Here is a 19,601-nt window from a genome sequence, read left to right as displayed (position 1 = left end):
TTGATTCACATATGGTTCAATTTATCTGAGTCTGACTTTACTTATTGACAGTTGTTAGTAATAGATTTTAGAAACTCAAACGTCAAATACATATGTGTACGATGAACGTGGAATTTATCGTTTGTATAATTCGACGTCGCGATTTGGATGAATGTCCAATCTGTTCCTGTGTTGGCGAAACTTTTAGGTGTGTTCGTATTAGTGGAATAATTACAATCAAATTTTGACTATGTTGGATAAAATTGTAGGTTATGTTTACCTGTAAAATGTTGAGTGTTCAATTTGTTGAAGTTAACACTTGCCGAAAACCATCATATAATTGGAGCTTTAATTTAATATCCTCCAATTCCTGGATGACAAACTCCTAATTGAAACCCACGTGTTGGACGTATCTTCCACAGGTAATTTCGTATTTTTGAATAATAAAAAGACGAATTTGTTTAAAGATAATTTATTTGTTTTAGATATTTATCCATAAGTACAAAATCGAAATACAGTTGATTGAAACAATTTAAAATACTACTCGATTGAAACAATTTAAGTAATTCTACTCGATTGAAACAGTTTTAGTAATTATTTTATATGTGTCTTCACTATGAAGTTCAGATAATAATTGATTAAAAAGGTGAGATCGTTGTTTTTCTGTTTTAGGATGTAGGTGGGATTTTGGAGGCAAAATTGTCACCAACCAGTTGAAAAAAAACATAACTATTATGTTTATATGAAATTATGTTATGCAGTGACTATGATGAAATTTCCCTATAAATAAGGGTGAATATACTAATGTATTTTTAGCAGATTCACTACATAACATGTACCCCCCTCTCATCTTTCAGGCAGTGATCTTACTGTGTAGTGATGAGGATCCGTCACAGAAGAATAATTATCATCTTCAGGTGGGGTGAAAAGATATGCTCTTAAAGTTAGGGTACCCGAAGCTAATACTGGAAGAATCTTGGTGATTGTATGGAAGAAAAAAAATCACCGGTTAAGGTTTGTCACGTCTATAATACTTCTTTAGATACATGGCATGGCACTTCAAGCATTTTCCGGTCGTAATATTTTTTAATATTACGGTGTTTTTAGTTTTAAAATTCACAATTGTGTATGGGCCAAGATATTTGGCGAGGAATTTTTTGCTTGAAGTACCATGTACAGAAATTTGTTTTTTCTTCAACATAACCAGGTCATTCACATTGAATCCGTGGGGTTTCTTGCCTCGATTAAAATAATCTTTCCTCTTTTTCAATGACTTTTTGAGGAAAAGTTCGATTGTTTGTTTTGGTAATCTTTTGTTTATTGATAAAATTCTATGAATTTCCCAAAGATGATCAAGAGGGAAGGTTAGATTTCGACCAAAAAAAATTGAAGCTGGGGTGGAATTGGCTACAGGTGAAAATGAATTGTTATAAGCGAATGTGGCGAATCCGACGAATTCGTCCCATGTGATGTGACCTGTGGATGCTGATTGTAGAAGTGTGCTAATGTTCGCAATGAGGATTTTGTTCATTGCTTCTGATTTATTACCTGAAGGTGCGTATGGTGACAGGTACCTAGCTCTGATCCCCCACTTGTAACAAAATTCCTTGTAAGTTGTGGATTTGAAATAACTTGCGTTATCCGAAATAACTATGTATGGTACCGAGAACGTTAAGAAAGATCTTTCTAAAGCGGTACAAATCGAACTTGAGTTGCAAGTTTTTAAAGGAAATGTTTGTAGAAACCGGCTGTAACTATCTACAGCTACCAGCAGGTATCTATTTCTGTTTTTAGTGATGGGAAGAGGGCCAAGAATGTCAATATGAAGGGCTTCATAGACGTAGTTCGGGTTTTTTGCTTCCATGTTAGGTTTTGGTTTAGGTGGAATTTTATGTCGAAGACAAACGTCACAAGATTTGACGTAATCAGCTACGTCTTTATATAGATTCTTCCAATAAAAGCGTCTGGAGATATTTGAATACACCTTTACGACACCTTGGTGGGATGCTAGGAGGCCATCGTGGAAATAGTGTAGTATGGCTTGACGTAGAGCCTCGGGAACGTAGATACGTCGTTTTTTATATCTCCCTGTTTTCTTACACAGAATGCCATGGTAGAGTGTAAAATTATTGACATCATCCACTCCGTTACGCATTCGGAGTATGATGGTTTTGCACTCAGGGTCATTTGACTGTGCTACTCGAATATTAGGGAAGATAGGAGGATACTGTTGCAAAAGTAAGAGCTTGTCCTCCGGGGTTACGTCGTCGTAAAGATGTGTAGTGATCGGATGGTTCGGTTGTTCTATGGGGTCAACTTCTGAGTATAGCCTAGAAAGAGCGTCGGCTAAATTGTTTATAGTGCCATTTATATGTTCAACCTCGAATTCGAAATTTGATAGAGTGAGTTGCCAACGTGCGAGTTTACCAGTGTTTTTACAGTTTTTGAATAGATAAGTTAGTGCATTATTATCGGTCTGGATGGTGAATTTTCCGTTGTGTAAATAATCTTGAAATTTGTTGATCGTAGAAATTAAACTCAGTGCTTCCTTCTCGTAAATATGAGTTTTACATTCAGCTGGTGAAAGTTTCCTGGATGTATATGCAATTGGGTGTAGTACGTCATTGACGCGTTGTAACAGTACGCCCGCTATACAATGGTCACTTGCGTCGCATCTAATGATAAATGGCTTGGTGAAATCAGGAAATTTTAGTATGGGAGCCGATGTAAGTTTTGTTTTTAGTTTGTTGAAAGCGTCCAGATGTATTTGTTTGAATTCGTATTTTACGTTTTTCTGACGAAGTTTATTTAATGGATAACAGATTTCGGAATAATTATCTATGAATTTCATATAATAACCAAAAATTCCAAGTACCATACGAAGTTGTTTTAGATTTTTAGGTGGTGGTAAGTCGTTAATCGCTTGTACTTTGGAGGTGTCGATGGATAGACCGTTTTCATCAATGATTAAACCTAGGTATTTTAATCTGGTCATGAAGAATCGACATTTCTCAGGTTTTGCTGTTAAACCATTTTCTTTTAATCTTCTTAGGACTTCGGATAGATGTTTGAAATGTTCTTCAATGGAGTTCGAATATATAAGGAGGTCGTCGGCGTAAGGAACGCAATATTTATATTTTAGATCTCCAAATATGTCGAGCATAACTCTATTCAAAGCTTGGCTGCTATTGGCGAGACCTTGCGGAGCTTTCAAATACCTGTATTGGCCATTGGGTGTGACGAAAGCTGTTATGTTTCTAGAATTTTTATCGAGTTTTACCTGGTGGAAGCTATTGACGAGATCGATCGATGAAAATATCTTTGCGCCATGGAGGGAGTTAAAACAGTCTTGAATTTGACTACTAGGATATGGATCGAAGAGTATTTTTTTATTTACCTCTCGATAATCGTGGACAATGCGGTAAGATCCATCTCGCTTTTTGACAAGAAATGTAGGACTTGCCCATGAACTGGTACATCGCTCAATGATACCTTGGTTTAATAGATCGTCTACAATATTGTTCAGGATGGCTGCTTTTGGGGGTACCAATGTATATGGATGTTTGTAAATCGGCGATCTGTCCTTCAGGAGTATTTTCATTGTGTGATTAGTAGCGGTGCCTGTTTTGTTGGTTAAGACGTCACAGTAATTGTTTTTTAGATTTTCCAAGTGTTGGGTATCAGATGGCCCTTTGCTGAATTCTCAAGAAGTAAGTTGAATTGTTCGTTTTGTTCGAAAATGATAGGTGTAGTTAAGTTTAAGTTTTCGATTATAAGGCATTTTCGTTGGAAATTTAAATTGGCTTTCACACTATGAAGGAAATCGTTGCCAAGTATAAGTTGACAGGGAAGATTTTTGACGATGAGAAAGGTTGCTTTCCAGGTGTACTTCTGAATTTTGATAATTAAGGTAATTGATTTATCTATGGTGATGTTGGTATTATTTGCGATGGCAATTCTTTTGAATATTTTATTAATCTTGTGTTTTTTATGTTTCAGAAGTAAAGCCAAATCGGAACGAATAATGTTGTAAGTTGAACCAGTGTCAATCATTGACCGATATTTATGCTCTAAGATATTCAATTCGATAAACGGTATAGCGTTTTGGTATTTGAATTCGCACTTGTGGGAAAGGGAAGCAAATAATTTCCGCTGTTGAGGTGAATTATCGGAATTGCTTCGAGATTCTTTCAATTGTCAACTATGTTTTGGATTTTCTCGCGAGATCGCATTCTTTAGTCGATTTGCATTTTCATCAGCGCGTTTGGCAATTTGGTATAATTGTTCGAATGTCGTTGGTTGGGGGAAGATGGTTGCTAACAATGGTAGGTATTCGGAATTTGCACTGTCAAGGATGTGCGTCACGATGCGCGTTTCGTCGTGAAGGTTTAGGACCTTAGCGGTGATCTCCAAATCGTAAGTGAATTGCTTGAGAGATTCATTGGAGTTTTGGTACCTGAAGATTTTTTCTAGTTGAATCCTTGACATTTGGGTGGGGGACAAGAATTTTATCAGAAGTTCACTTTTAATGTGGTCCCAGGTGTTAGTGGGGGTTGCTAGTCTAGATAGCCATAATTGTAATTCACCCTCCGTTTGTGTAACTAATCCTTTAATGAGTTTAGGTAGTGGCATAATGTTCAAATTAACAATATTCTCCACTTTTATTAGGAAATCTATGAAGATGGATGGGTTATCGCCGTCTGCTCTTGGTAGATTTTGGCACAATTGGGTCATATCTGGTTTGAAGTTGGGACCCGATAGGTTCTTAATTTGTTTTTGAGTATCCAATAGAAGTTGATTATGGATGGCCAATAACTGTGTTAGACTGTCCCTGTGAGTGGTCCTTTGGTTGGGAGCCACGAGATTCGGCACGTTGTTATTTGAAATGCTTTGTTGATTATTGAAATTGGGAAGGTTAAAGTTATTATATATTTGTAATTAAATCCAGCTCTACCTGAGTAACTTTTAACATTGCGTCGAACGTTAAGCCCGGTATTGTGTAATAATAAATTGCCTCGAGACCGTATGTAGAGTAGCAAACCTTTCGAAAATTTTCAAAAACACATGTTAAAAGTAATACATCACATTTTAAATAGAGATCAGCATATTCACCCAAAGTTTTTATGTTAAATTTTTCCCAAACATTTTTCGCATGTTCATATTCTTCATCAGATATATCACTATCCGTGAGTTGATTATAAAATTGCTTTTTATCTGGCAAACTGTTCTCTTCCAACTTATCCCAACCAGTAATATAGTCATATGGGAAAATTCCTTTTTGCTTTAATAAGCCTAAATGTGGATGAGCTTCCCCGAATTCATTTTCAAGAATATGAAATTGATTATCATCTAAATTTTTTACTAGACTATCAAGCGAGCTTTGCATAAATCTACAAGAATCTATAAACCTGACATATAACGAATTCATTTTTTTAGAAAAAGAGATGTAGCGTTCACTGTTTATGGGGATGGCTCTAATTTCTCCATCATCATAGCCGAGTTCGCGAATAAATAAATTAAAATCATATCGCGAACCATTATGAAATATTACTGGAACAAAATTTGGAAGAGTGAAATTAAGATTGCACCCCTCATGGGCTGCACCACGGTAATTTGATAAAGGATTCACTGTTGTGGAATTTAGATGGCAATGATCACGAACCTTAACTTGACCTTCTAGAAAAGGTTTTTTCACAGATATGACAAGCTGTAGATGAATGGAAAGATATTTCATCTTCCAGTGTCATGTGAATAGGTTCTATGGTTTTATATATTATTTCTATTTCATCTAGAATCTCTTTTAATTTATCAATAAACCATTTTGCTGCATCCCGACCAGTGTATGAATAATAAGAATTTTTCCTCACGTCATAAGAACAAACAACCTGGATAGCCACAGAGTATGCTACATGATGTTGGAAATATGTGGTATTTGAATTATTGTTATCTTCCCTCGCTTTAGGAAGAAAACATTCAAAATCACTTTAAATAACAAAGGGAACAGCTAATTTGCGGTTATAATTTTTAAATTTGAGTTTAGATTCTTTTTCAGATGGAAAAATTATCTTTACATTGTTAATGTTTTCACATAATTCTAAATGATCATCATATTTTTGTCTCTCATTGAAATGTTGAAGACATCTATCACAGAAGAATTTTGCACTCCTATGATTTGACTTTTGAGATGAATAGAGTCTTGATAAATTTCTAATTAAACAATAATGAAATTTAGTATCGTCACTGATCATTAATAAATTTATATGTTTCTCTTTCTTCTCTCTAGTAAAATATAATGGACCATTTACAAGACCCGAATCTGATAACCCATAAACATTTACCGAAAAGTCATTGTTTTTTTCAATTTTAGGGATATCTTTTATTTTCATAGGAAATTCAACACCCCTAAAATCATATATTTGATGCAAATTTTGGTTGTTATTATTTAAAGGATTAAAATCATCAAATATACAGCAATTATTAAAATCTGGTAGATATTTTGCAACAATATGAGGATTTGCATCTACCTGCTTAAAATGTGCAATTAAACAATAGGCAAAGCAGAAATCATCGTTATTTTTAATGTTGACGCAAGCTTTTTTATCGATAATTTTTTTGGGGAGTGCTATATAACTCCCTCCTTTCATAGGATCGAATTTTGCTATATTTAATTCTAAACATACTATTTTATCTAAAGCAGCATTCGATCCTCTTTGTTGAAACTCTTCCAAGCGAGTGTCAAGATTAGTTAATGAATCATAATACCATGTGCTAAAATCAGACGCTTGATCGTAATGAACAAGTTTTAACACAAAGTGAAAATTGTCGATAACTTCCATATCACCTTTTTTTATTATGAAATCACATTTTAAACCTAGTGAAATTTTAATTGAGGTATGTAATGATAAGTACTCCATAATTTTATTTTGAACTAATGTTTCCTTATGCTTAAAAAAAGTTTTAAGATTCTTACTATTTTCCTTGTTCTCTAATCTGCCTGCAAACACTCTGTTATTGAAGCAAGTTACTCCTATCCAGTCATTGCTTTCTTCTGATGGAGAGATGGACACACAGCTTGAATGAGAATCTTCATCAATTCTATTTGCAGAATTATCATGTTCTGTTGATGTTGATGTCCCATCATTAAATATTTTCAGCGGCGGTGAAGGAGAACGGTGTGATGGAAGATCTTTAATTAAAGCGCACAGTGTAAAAAATTGCAATGCTTAAATAAAACATGATTAGAAATGCTTCTCACCTGTATTTTTACGGCTTCTCTTCAAAATTATCTTTTTCATTTTTCTCTTCTCTTTTCTTTATCTGTGGATGGAAGCCAAATCGTTGCCACTTTTTAATATAGGCAGATTTTTTTGGTGTTGAATTTACTTGATGGATGCTGGTCTGCTGATGGGTTTTAGGGGGATCGGGCTTTAAATATATATCCAATTCAGCCTTATTTATCTCTGTAATTGAATCATTTTCCAAATTAGAGTTGGAAATAGAAGGAAACGATATATATTCCTCCAAGTTTAAGGGAGTATAGTTTTCTGTTGGGAAATGGAAAGAGTTGGGAAGGATAATATTATTTATTATTTTGTTTTTTTTTAAATCCCTCTCCATTCGTATGGCAGCCTCTAACAACATTTGATCGGTTTTTTCACAATGCCAATCGCTCATTGACTAATTAAAAGAAAAAGAAAAAAAGAACAAATTTAAGAAAAAAAAAATTTTAAAACACTTACATTTTTCGTTCCATAGACCATTGTTAATCTTCGTTCACCTTTAGACTTTTGCTTAGCAGAGTATAAAAACAAATTGATTTTTATGGCTTTATATACCCAAAAAATTTTTGATCATAGCTAAATATTTGTATTTGAAAAACTAGTCTTTATTTTTAATTACCCTGATGAACTTTAAATAATAAAATCCCCATAAATAACTTACATATTATTATCATTAAGAAATAAACAAAAAATGTGATAAAAATATATCTTCCTATTAAAAAAAAATAACTATATAAATTAAAAATTTTTTTCAATAACCTTCACATTTAATATTTTATATGAGTTTATCAGCCTATATTATATATAAGATTTTTTTAAGGTAGTTCCTCCGCGACAGTCCAGTCAAAAAGTTTTGGACTAATACTATCATTCAGCGCATTAACTGTGCTATGACTATTATACATTTACCATATATTATTTTCACAAGACTGTAGTGCCTCACAAACATATCTCGTATACACACACACACACACACACATACTATGATATATACCTCTACCATTAGTCTTTATATCCTCTCCATAAAAAATATTCGCTAAAACGAGTTATTTATTTAAGTTTTTTATCGAAACTATATGGTAAATAATTTTTATTTTTATATTTTCTAAATATAGTATTCTACATTATATTAGTTTTTCATAGAGATGGTGAACGTTATTCATTGATAAATAAATAAATATATTATTTATAAATTTGTGTATTTTTATACACTTCTGCCATGTACACGTACAAATTGCGTCACTTTTAATTGCTAATATCTCATGTATGACATGGTAAATCATCTTCTAATTTTAACGGCATGTGTATTATGAATTAAATATTATATATTCTGAGTTTTGAGAAATTCTTGAAATATCACTTTCGTGTAGGTACTACCTTAAATGACCTTAACATCAAATATTTTTTTAGATTGAACAATTTTTAAGGATGTCTTATTAATGTATGTAAAACGAGCAATTGATACTAAATATTATACAGTGAAATTGTATACTATTAAAAATAAAATATCTATATAAATTAAAAGATTTTTTTTAAGTGGAAAGTTAATCTATTGAAATAGATTAGAATAAATTAAAGATTTTTTTTCATTTGTGAAAAAATGTATTCATTCTCGAATAGCTTTCCTAGATTCCAAGATTTATTTTTAACAATTAAAAATGGTGAAAATTTCTTTAAAATTGAAAATTTTAAATAAAAAAATCAAGGAGGTGTTGGTATATGCGAATGGAGAAGTGCGAGAACATTTATACATATCAAACTATTGGCGACTGAAGCGTTTTGGTGGATGGGCAAATGAGGTGACAATAAAGGAGATGGTGAGAATAGTGAAGACTATTCTCACCTATGAAGAAGTAAGGGTGATATACGTAGAGAAGGAAGATGAGAGAAACCTAATCCAGAAATTATTTAAAAAGGTGGATGTCATCGCGGGATGGGAGTAGGTAAATTTTTGTATATACTATAAACGATATTAAAATGTCTTATTAATGTAAAGCAAGAAATATAAACTTTAAATCTATTTTCAAAAAAATCTAGGTATTTGGAGATGGTCTCCTGCGATTTTATTGAAATGGATCAGATCGGAGAAGACTTATGTGGAAGTGCCATTGATAACAATTATTTAAAAATTTTATTATTATAAATCATATATATAATATGTAATTAATATTTTTTTAAATGTATAAACAATTTTTCCATTATTTTTAACGGAATGTCTTTTATTAACAAATGATATCAATTAAATTTATACACCTTTTAATTTATAGTGGTCCTCAACATATCAAGTTTCTATAAATACTTCAAGTTTATTGAAAATAGAATAAATTAAAGATGTTCTTCACCTTAATAATTATATTCATATTATAAAACCAGTTTTGAATAGTTTTCATATATTGAACAATTTTGAATTATACTTAACTAGCCTCTGTGGCCGAGTGGTTAAGTACTTAGACTCGCACCTGGGAAACCAGCGTTCAAATCCCATTGCTATCTCTTGTTTTTTTAAAAAAAGTATATTTCTATACTAACATCTTCACTTCATACTTCAATTGGGCAGCAACTACCGAGTGAGAAGCTTCTCTCATTGTTGAATTAATTGTTGAAACAATACGTCATCATCAGTTCAATGAACTCAAAATTGCATTCCTAAAAGTGCATCCCCAAAAAGTGCATCCCAAAAGTAAACAATGCAATGACCCGTCGGGCAATGCACTTTCCCAAAAATGCATCCAATGCAGTTCAATGACCTCAATGCACATGAAAAAGACAATCGTTATCAATTTAACGATGGCTTATATACTAAATTTTGGTTTGTTTTTAGAAAGTATCGTTTAGATTGGAATGCAGTTTAATAAGGATGTTTTTAGAAAGCTGTTTATAAATGATGTGTATAAAATACGTCATTAGATTGGAATGCAGTTTAATAAGGATGTTTTTAGAAAGCTGTTTATAAATGATGTGTATAAAATACGTCATTGCATATTTGTTTATAACGTCCTTGACATATTTTTTATAAGTATACTAATTAATAATATAGGTGAACTAGGATATATAACTCCTCCCTCCTTAAGATGGAGCTTTGAACAGAAAAGTTATTGGGGCTTTTTGTGTAAGCTCCACTGGCTCTTGGGGTGCTCAAGGCGTATATTTTATCTTTTCGATAATTTTAGCACGATTCTTTCTATTTTTATAATATTTAATATAACTAAAAATACATGTTGAAATAAGAAAAATAATTAAGATAATAATATTTGTAGAAATGTGAGTATAATGTTGATATTTGATGAGTTCCAGTCCATTTGTGTTTTCTAGAGTTTTTAAGTTTAATACATCCAGTGTATTTATTCCAATTTATAAGTAGAAATACTTGATGAGATGGTTCCATAAATTATACCATTAATAATAACCATACATTTGTTGTAATGGATATACAGTTTTCCAGTAAATTTAGTGATGTTTTTTCCGCAGGTTGTATTAATATTTATAGGTTTATTAACGTAAGCAATTATGTGGTTACTTTCGACTTCTTCTATGAAACTTGTTTCGACAGTGTGATGTAACGTGCATTGCGCTGGTTCGTTTTGTAGGGTTTTTACTTCGCAAGTATTAATTGAGTTATTTTGTAATTGTAATTGTTTACACATATAGAGTTGTTCTATTTGCTTGCAAGGTTTGGTTACGAATGAATATTGTTTTTGATTAAGGAGCAGGTAGTTGGATTTTGGGATAATTATTGTACTATGATTTGTGGGTAGAGGTCTTAGTCTGTAGGTTGTGTATGATTCATTGGTCATTTGTGGGATTTGTACAGCAAAAATTAGGTTAGTGTTGTTGAAATACGCTTTTAATTCTAGGATTTCATAAATTTGTTCGTCATTATAATTTTGAATGATTAGTGGGAGTTTGCTTTTAACAAGTGATAATTCATTTTTTTTTAATATGTGTTTTGATAACAAGCCAAGTTGTGCCAATTGCACTGATTGGATAATGTTATCTACATGGTCGGTAAGTGTAGTGATTTGGGTTTGTAAAGCAAAGTAAACTTGAGTGGCAAGTAGTCGATGTTCGATATTACTGAAGTTTTTTATGGATTTTGATATAATTTGTAATCGCGTTTGTTCTGTGTTTATGAATTTAGTGATGTTCGAGAAACGTTGGATCATTTGAGAGTTTAGTTTATGTTGATTGTTAATTGAGTCTTGAGTCAAAAGGGAATTGTCTTGTAAATTGCGTATCTGTTTGTTTATTTCTAGAGCGTCGTCATTGTCCATATTTCCAGTAATTTTCTTAATTACACTACCTAATCCGTCTATTAATCCACGGGTATGTCGGTGATTTATTTTAAGTGAGTAAACTTTATCTAATAGATTTTGAGCAGATTGTTGAAGATCAGGGTTATAAAAAAATGTAGTATTTGCTTAAGTTTTAATTTGTTTAAGTTTTAGGAGATGTCTTTCAAATTTTGCTTGAGCACAAACTTCACACGAATTTATGTATGTCGTTATTTTTTGTTTCATATTATCGAAATAGTATCGTCTCTTTAAGTGTTGTAATGTATCGTCGATACCTCTGTGTATAGATATATCGTGATAGTCTTTTATGAGTTGGGATTGTTCGTCGATATTTTCAATGTCTTCAAGTATTTTAGTGCAACGTATTATTTTATATATTTGAAAGTATTCTTTATGAATGTTTGTTATTGTAGAAAAAGTTCGGTTGTCTGTGTAGACAGCGTTTACTTTATTAGGCGAAAAGTATTGTTTAATAATATTCGTGATTGATTCGTTTTTAAAGTGGGGATTTTCAAATACTTGTCGTTTTCTAGTATTTTAAAAAATTGAAAGATTAGAATGTTTGTTACTGATGGTTTTTTAAATATTATTTGATTGTTGAATTCATTTAAGGCTCTTTCTGCTATAGGTATGCCTTTATAGAGGTTTTCGTCGGCTGAATGTTGAGTCGATATTTCAACATCAACAGAGTGAGTTTCGTTGTTATTTAGTTGTATGCGAGATAATGCATCAGCATTGGTATTTTGTTTACCAGGTTTGTAATCGATAGAAAAATCATACTCGGAGAGTTTGATCATCCATCTAGTTAATTTCGAGTTAGGTTCTTTGAGGGAATGAACCCATTTTAGAGGTTTGTGATATGTTAAAATTCTAAATCTTCTTCCATACAAGTAGGGTCTGAAAGTTTTACATGCCCATACAATGGCTAATAATTCTTTCTCTATCGTGGAGTAATTACATTCAGATTTGTTAAGAGTACGTGAGGCGTAACTAACGGGTTTATTTGAGCCAGGTGTTCCTTGAGATAGGACAGCGCCAATAGCATAGTTGCTAGCATCTGTTGTTAAGATAAATGGTTTTTCAAAATCAGGGTATTGTAATAGAGGATCATTACTTAAGAGTGTTTTGCAGTATTCGAAACATTCCCTGTATTTCGTATCATTTATATTAATGACTGTGCCTTTCTTTAAACATTCTGTCATAGGTTTGGTTATTTTGGCAAAATTATTAATAAAGCGCCTATAGTAATCGATTAATCCTAAGAATGATTTGATTTCTGTCACTGTTTTCGGTATTGGGAATCTCTTTACAGCATCTAGTTTCTTAGGGTTAGGTTTTATACCTTCTATAGTGACTATGTGTCCTAAGAATTCGATTTCTTTATGGAGAAATTCACATTTGTCAAGCTGTACTTTAAAATTTGATTTTCTGAGTTTATCGAATACTTTGCGTAACATGTCAATATGTTCGGTTAGTGAAGATGAGTAAATTATGATATCATCCATATAGACTAATACTCCTTTACCTATGTACTCACGTAACATATTGTCCATTACTCTTTGAAAGGTAGCAGAGGCGTTCTTTAAACCAAAAGTCATTCGAGTAAATTCATAATGACCATTGTCTACTGAAAATGCAGTTTTCGGGATATCTTTCGGATTCATTTCGATCTGATGAAAGCCGCTGGCAAGATCTAAAGTAGTGAAGTATTGACTTTTTCCTAATTTGTCTAAAACGTCTGTTATATTTGGTAGGGGATATTTATCGTCAACAGTTTTTTCGTTAAGTTTCCTGTAGTCTATGACCATACGCCATTTTTGTTTACCGGACGCGTCGGCCTTTTTACTAACTATCCAGATGGGTGAACTCCAGGGTGAATTAGAAGGTCTTATTATATTCTTTTCTAACATCTCGTTTATTTGTCGAGTCACTTCATCTTTGTGTATATAAGGGTATCTGTATGACCGTGTATACATTGGTATATCTGATGTATGTATTGAGTGTTTAACATCTGAGGTGAAAGTCATGTCTTGATCTGGTTTATGAAATATGTCTCTATAGCTAGAACAGAGCTTAAGGGTATTATTTCTTTCTTCGTTGTTTAAGTGAGATGTACGTAAATTATCTACAGCGAATTGGTAATCATATGCGTTCCTGTTTTCAGTGTTGTTAAGTTCTACTTGTCTAATTTTATTAACGCGTTCTGCGCGGATTGGCTGTGAAATTATTATTTTTTGTTTCTTTTTTGAGTCGTTAGTCACAAGTACTTTAGCAATGAAGTTATTTGCTTCGTATACGCCAGATAAGATTTTTATGTTATCGTCAATTTCAACATGGGGGATAAGCATGTCGCCATTCTTTATATTGGTTTTTATGGAAATAAATTTTTGTTCGTTGTTGGAAGTTTGAGGTAGCACGTGGAATATTGCGTTGAGTAAAAAATCACAATAATTCAAACTAATTCTTAAACGGTTTATTGTCAATCATTTAACAGAAAAATAATACACGATTATGTTGATTAATTTGTTGTAATATTTTAATAATATTTATTAAAACAAATAAAAATATATTTGTATCAAGATGAAGCAACATTAACATTTTACATTCGTAAAAGTGTGTCTTGCACAAAAAATTAACTTGAACTATATTTTAAATATAACTTCCTTTTTCCTAAGTTACAAAAAGTAAAGAATTATGTCTATCTGAATTATATCAACAACATCAATAACTATTAAGTGGCAAATTTGAAATTATTTTCAACACCTTCCCTTAATTTCAAATTTCCTCTTAATTAACAAATTTAAAACTCTGACTACTAATCTAGCTTTATATCGTCCATCATCTTTTATTTTAAAAATCCATCTACTACTTAACAACTTTTTATCTAGATTTGATTCTTTGTTGACATAAGTCCATGTTTGGTTTTCTTCAAGAGAATCTTTTTCGTCTTGTATTGCTTCTTTCCATTTTTCACTATCATCTCCAGAGATAGCTTCTTGATAAGTTAAAAGAACGTAATCTTCTAATTTCTTTGGTGGTTTTACGTTACGCTTGATTTTTAATTCAGATGAAGCTTCCGAAACTTCTGTAGGTTCTTCAATTTCTTCACTTGAATTATCATTTTCTTCTGAGTTAACTTTAATTTTCGCAATAGTATTATTTGTTTTGTCATGATTGAGTGTGTTTTCAGAAATAATGACATCTCTAGCTATTTCGATTTTATTTAATTCTTCGTTCCATAATCTATAACCATGATGTGTATATCCGACGAAAATTAATTTTTTTGTTCGTTCGTCTAATTTTTTTACTTTTCCTAACACTTTGGAATAAGCTACACTGCCGAATATTTTTAGCCTAGACAAGTCAGGTTGTTTTCCAAACCATAATTCAGCTGGAGTCACATCCATTGCAGCTACAGGGCTTCTGTTTTTCAGATAACACGCCATTCTTATTGCTTCACCCCAAAATTCTTTACCTAATCCTGAGTCAAATATCAATGCTCTTGCTTTGTCAAGTAAAGTTCGGTTAAGTCTTTCGGCTTTCCCATTTAATTGCGGCGAATATGGTGTTGTATATTCCAAAATTATTCCTTTTTTACGACACCAATCTTTAATTTCATTGCTTGAATACTCACCACCATTATCACATCTTATTTTGTGAGTTTTAGAGTTCCATTTATTTTCTACTTCATTGATAAAGTATTTTAATTTTTCTGATACTTCATTTTTCGTTTTCATTAGTTCAACTTGTGTGAAATTAGTAAAGTCATCCATAAATGTGACTGCATAATTTTTACCATCCCACGTTGGAGGATCAATAGGACCGCATACATCCGTATGAATTATTTCTAATGCTCTGGTTGCATGTGTTCTTTGATTGTTAAATGGAAATCTAACTTGTTTGGATTTTACGCATACTTCGCATATATTGTCAAGTTTATTTAATTGTGTAGTTGGTATACGCATACCTTTGCTTATTTTTATCAATTTGTTAATACTGTCATATCCTAAATGACCTAGCCTACGATGCCATAATATGACGTCGTCATTTTGTAATAGATAAGCATTTTCTGAAATACTTTTATTCAAGTTTACTAAATATAAACCATTTTCTGATTTGCTTCCTTGAAATAATTTTTCTTTATTATGATAAATTTCCACTTTATCATTTTTGAAGACTACTTCGCCTCCATTTTCAGTTATGGCATTGACTGACAAAAGATTTTTTGTAAGTTCTGGAAGATAAACAACATTTTTTAATTTGCATTCCTTAAGTTCTATATTACCAATTGAATCAGCTTCCATTTTTGTTGAATTTTTGGCTGTACCTATTGTCATTGATGTTTTTTTAATTTCAGTTAATAAATTTTTATCATTCACCATATGTGATGAACATCCTGAATCAATAACAAAACTAGTGGTATTTTCATTTGCATTTTTAGTAGCCATAAAAGCAACTCGGTCATTTTGTTTTTTATTTTTATGACTTTTTTTTAAATAACAATCTCTTTCTATATGATTTTCTTTACGACAATACGAGCAAAAACGTCTTGGTTTTTGAATATTTTGTTTAAATTCCCTTTGATCGTAATTGCGTGATTGAAAATTGTTAACATTTGATTTTTGATATTTCTTACCCGAATTAAAATCTTGAAAATTTTTGTTGTATGTTTTGAATGCTACTTGATCTATTTGATCTGTTGATTTAGATTTATTTTCTTCTTGAATTAATCTAGCAGTTAGATTTGTTAATGTTTTGTCTGCTAAGCTGGTGGAGTCCCATGCACTATTAAAGTGTTTAAAATGTGGCGGTAAAATTGCTAAAATTTTTGAAATTAGCATTGTTTCATCAACACTTTGTTTTAATGATTTTAGTTTATGAGCTAAATGTTCTAGATGGCTTATTTGAGTAGCGATATCTAAATCTTTTTTGTACGTATAATTAAAAAATGACTGTAATAACATGTATTTTTGTTGTTCGGTGTCTCGTTCATATATTTCTTTTAATTTGTTATACATTTGGCAAGAAGTTGTGCAGTTAAATAAGTGTGTCAAAGATTGTTTATCAATCGTTGTTATAATTATTTTTTGTGCTTTCGCATCTTTGGTCACCCATTCTTTTTTCTTTTTATCATCTGCAATTTCTTCTAATTTTGTTGCTCCACTTACTATGTCATAGAAACTGTTCGCTTTGAACATTATATCTATTTGAAATTTCCATATTTGAAAATTTGAAACATCACGTAATTTTTCGATTTGTGTAATATCATGTTCCAATTCCATGATTAGCACGTTTAATTTAAAATTTTTTTATTTTAATGTTTTTATTTTTTTTTTACTCGTTTTAAGGAACGATACCAAAAAATTTTACACGTTTTTTTAAAGGAACGATACCTGAATTTACACGTTTTATTTTAAAGGAACGATACCTCAATTTGCACGTTTTCGTAAAATATTAAAAATACTGTTTTAATATTTAAAATAAATGTTTTGCGTAGTTTAAAAAATTTAGTTTTATTATTATTACGATTTTTAAACTGGGTACATAACCTGTTGGAAGTTTGAGGTAGCACGTGGAATATTGCGTTGAGTAAAAAATCACAATAATTCAAACTAATTCTTAAACGGTTTATTGTCAATCATTTAACAGAAAAATAATACACGATTATGTTGATTAATTTGTTGTAATATTTTAATAATATTTATTAAAACAAATAAAAATATATTTGTATCAAGATGAAGCAACATTAACATTTTACATTCGTAAAAGTGTGTCTTGCACAAAAAATTAACTTGAACTATATTTTAAATATAACTTCCTTTTTCCTAAGTTACAAAAAGTAAAGAATTATGTCTATCTGAATTATATCAACAACATCAATAACTATTAAGTGGCAAATTTGAAATTATTTTCAACATTCGTTTCCGTTAATAGCATGAATTTGGGGTCTATCAAGGGGTTTTAAATGCAACTTGTTTATGATTCCGTTTAGATTTATAGTGTTTGAATCATAATCAATATTTGCTTTGAGTTTTTTCAAAGTTTCATTACCGATTATTCCGTCAAAGAAATGATGGAATTTAAATATGAGGAAAAATATGGGATTGTCATTATTTAAATTTGCTAAATAATCAACTCTGACTTTCTGCGTTATTTTGTGTTCTTTCAATGCAGTTTTTACGATAGTATTTGTTGGAATGGCTGTTGGGAAATAAATAAGATGTTTTGGGTCGAGAAAATTGTTGTCAGCTACAGTATCGATTAAGAATCGTAACTTATCGATCTTAATATACGGGAGGGTACCGTTGGTTTTATGGTAATTTAGTTCTAACAGTCCGGAGGATCGGATGTCGAGGCTACGTTCGTAAAATTTTCATTTAAACATTCGTTCGTATCGTATTGATCGTACGGGGGGTCATAATATTCATCCTCTTGGTGGTAGTCAATTGGATCGTCTTGGTAATCGTCAGTTTCGGTATTATGTAATACTTTTCTTGTATTACCTGAACTAACGTCCATTGGGGTTGGTCTATATGATTGTTGTTGTTGTGGTCTATAAGTATTGTTTAAGGGTTGGTTTGATTGTTGTGGTCGGTATTGCTGTTGTGCAAAGACAGGAGGTCTTTGATGAGGGGCTTGACTTTTATAAAAAGGGTTTTGGTTGTTGTACATTGGGGAATTTGACTGGTGTGGTGGCTTGAAGTTACTATTGTACGTGTTATTTTGAGGATTTAGTGGTGGTCTAAAGGTATTGAAATTATTTGGGGGTCTATGCATGTAAGGTGTAGTTAGTTTTTTATTGTGGTATCATGGGTTTTGAGTTATGAATAGGTCTCCTAGAGTTATCAGAATTATAACTAGGTTGCCTATTGCTAATCCTAAACCGGTCTAAATTTGATTGTTGCATACTCAATTCGTTCAAGCATATATCGTATGCGTTTTTGATCGAAGTTGGATTGTTAGCCCTAACTATGTATCCTAGTTTGGGATCTAATCCTGCCATAAATGATTTGAGCACAATCATTACATTCAGGTCCGTTTGTCCAAGGATATAGTCTGCTGATTTTGATTGGTCGATCGAATTTAGTAATGCCGTCTGTAAATCAGATACTTCTGCAAAATATTGTTCCAAAGGCTTATTACCTTGTGAAATAGTATTGAGCCGATGAAGAATTGTTTCAACAGTGCGTCTATCAGAAAATTGCGTTCTTAGGTGTGTTTCAATAGTTGTCCAGTCAGCTGGGTCTCCTATGGAAATTAACACGTCATTTGCTTTACCGATTATTTTGTTCCGTACTAAATCAGTGATAACTTCTGTGTTCGTAGCATCGGTTGCTGCATTTACAATTCTGTTTGCATTACGCAAAAATCGATTTAGGGTTCCAGAGGAACCGTCAAAGGTTGAAATGTTTTTCAACAAGTCCATTACAGTTAATGTAGTAGCCATTTCGTTACTAATATTATTTTGTAAATTTACGTTATCGTTCAATTCAATTGATTCAACTTGTTTTATTATTTGGTTTACCACTGGTGAATAAGTATTTAAATTATTATTTGTTAAATCCACAGAGTCAGCGTCTGAGTCTGTGTTTGAGTCCGAATCGTCTGAGGAAATCGATTTTCGTATTTCAACAGGGGAAGATTAGGGTTTTCGTGTTTTGGGGAATTTGGGCATTAAGGGTGTTATAAACAATAATCAAAAGTAATATTACTCACAGTTGGATTACGAAAAACATCCACATTATGTTTTAACAATTTAAGTGTTGATTGTTGGACCAGAGTTAACTCCACTTGCTTCAATATCCACTTGAAGTGTTCAAAAATTAACCACAATGCTGCTTACTTTCCAAAACACAATTTTCGATTGAAAATATAATAAAATTTATTTGTTTAGTAGATTCAATCCATTAAGCATTAAAATGCACTCGTAAATTTCACTAAGTCGATTTTTGTACTTTTTGTTGTGATTTTACGATGGACGCTGATAGTGCTGTAATAACGACACTATCCTACCGGCTGCGCCAATTATATTTTAGATTTCGAATGTATT

The 19,601-nt window shown here is 31.8% G+C and overlaps 1 protein-coding gene and 1 long non-coding RNA gene across 2 annotated transcripts; one reads left to right on the top strand and one right to left on the bottom strand.

Annotated features, from left to right (window-relative positions):
* The first annotated feature begins 339 nt into the window (after positions 1-339).
* On the top strand, positions 340-717 carry LOC123302443. The gene is made up of 3 exons (XR_006535525.1): positions 340-401; positions 465-569; positions 652-717. It is a non-coding gene; the product is annotated as an uncharacterized LOC123302443 (long non-coding RNA).
* Positions 718-6,765: 6,048 nt separating this feature from the next.
* Positions 6,766-7,755, bottom strand: LOC123302412. The gene is made up of 2 exons (XM_044885339.1): positions 7,719-7,755; positions 6,766-7,656 (listed from the first exon to the last, which is right to left on the bottom strand). The coding sequence occupies exons 1-2, from the start codon at positions 7,737-7,739 to the stop codon at positions 7,243-7,245; spliced, it is 435 nt and encodes a 144-aa protein (XP_044741274.1). The 5' UTR covers positions 7,740-7,755; the 3' UTR covers positions 6,766-7,242.
* Positions 7,756-19,601: the final 11,846 nt, after the last annotated feature.

This window comes from Chrysoperla carnea, chromosome X (assembly GCF_905475395.1).
Source record: "Chrysoperla carnea chromosome X, inChrCarn1.1, whole genome shotgun sequence".
Lineage (NCBI taxonomy): Eukaryota > Metazoa > Arthropoda > Insecta > Neuroptera > Chrysopidae > Chrysoperla > Chrysoperla carnea.
This window is presented reverse-complemented; position numbering and strand designations above follow the sequence as displayed.

Excerpts from the sequence above, each read along its gene's own strand:
- LOC123302412 (XM_044885339.1), bottom strand. The coding sequence starts at position 7,739 with ATGGTCTATGGAACGAAAAAT. Across the intron at positions 7,657-7,718 it reads TGGTCTATGGAACGAAAAAT|TCAATGAGCGATTGGCATTG; the intron begins GTAAGTGTTTTA and ends TCTTTTAATTAG.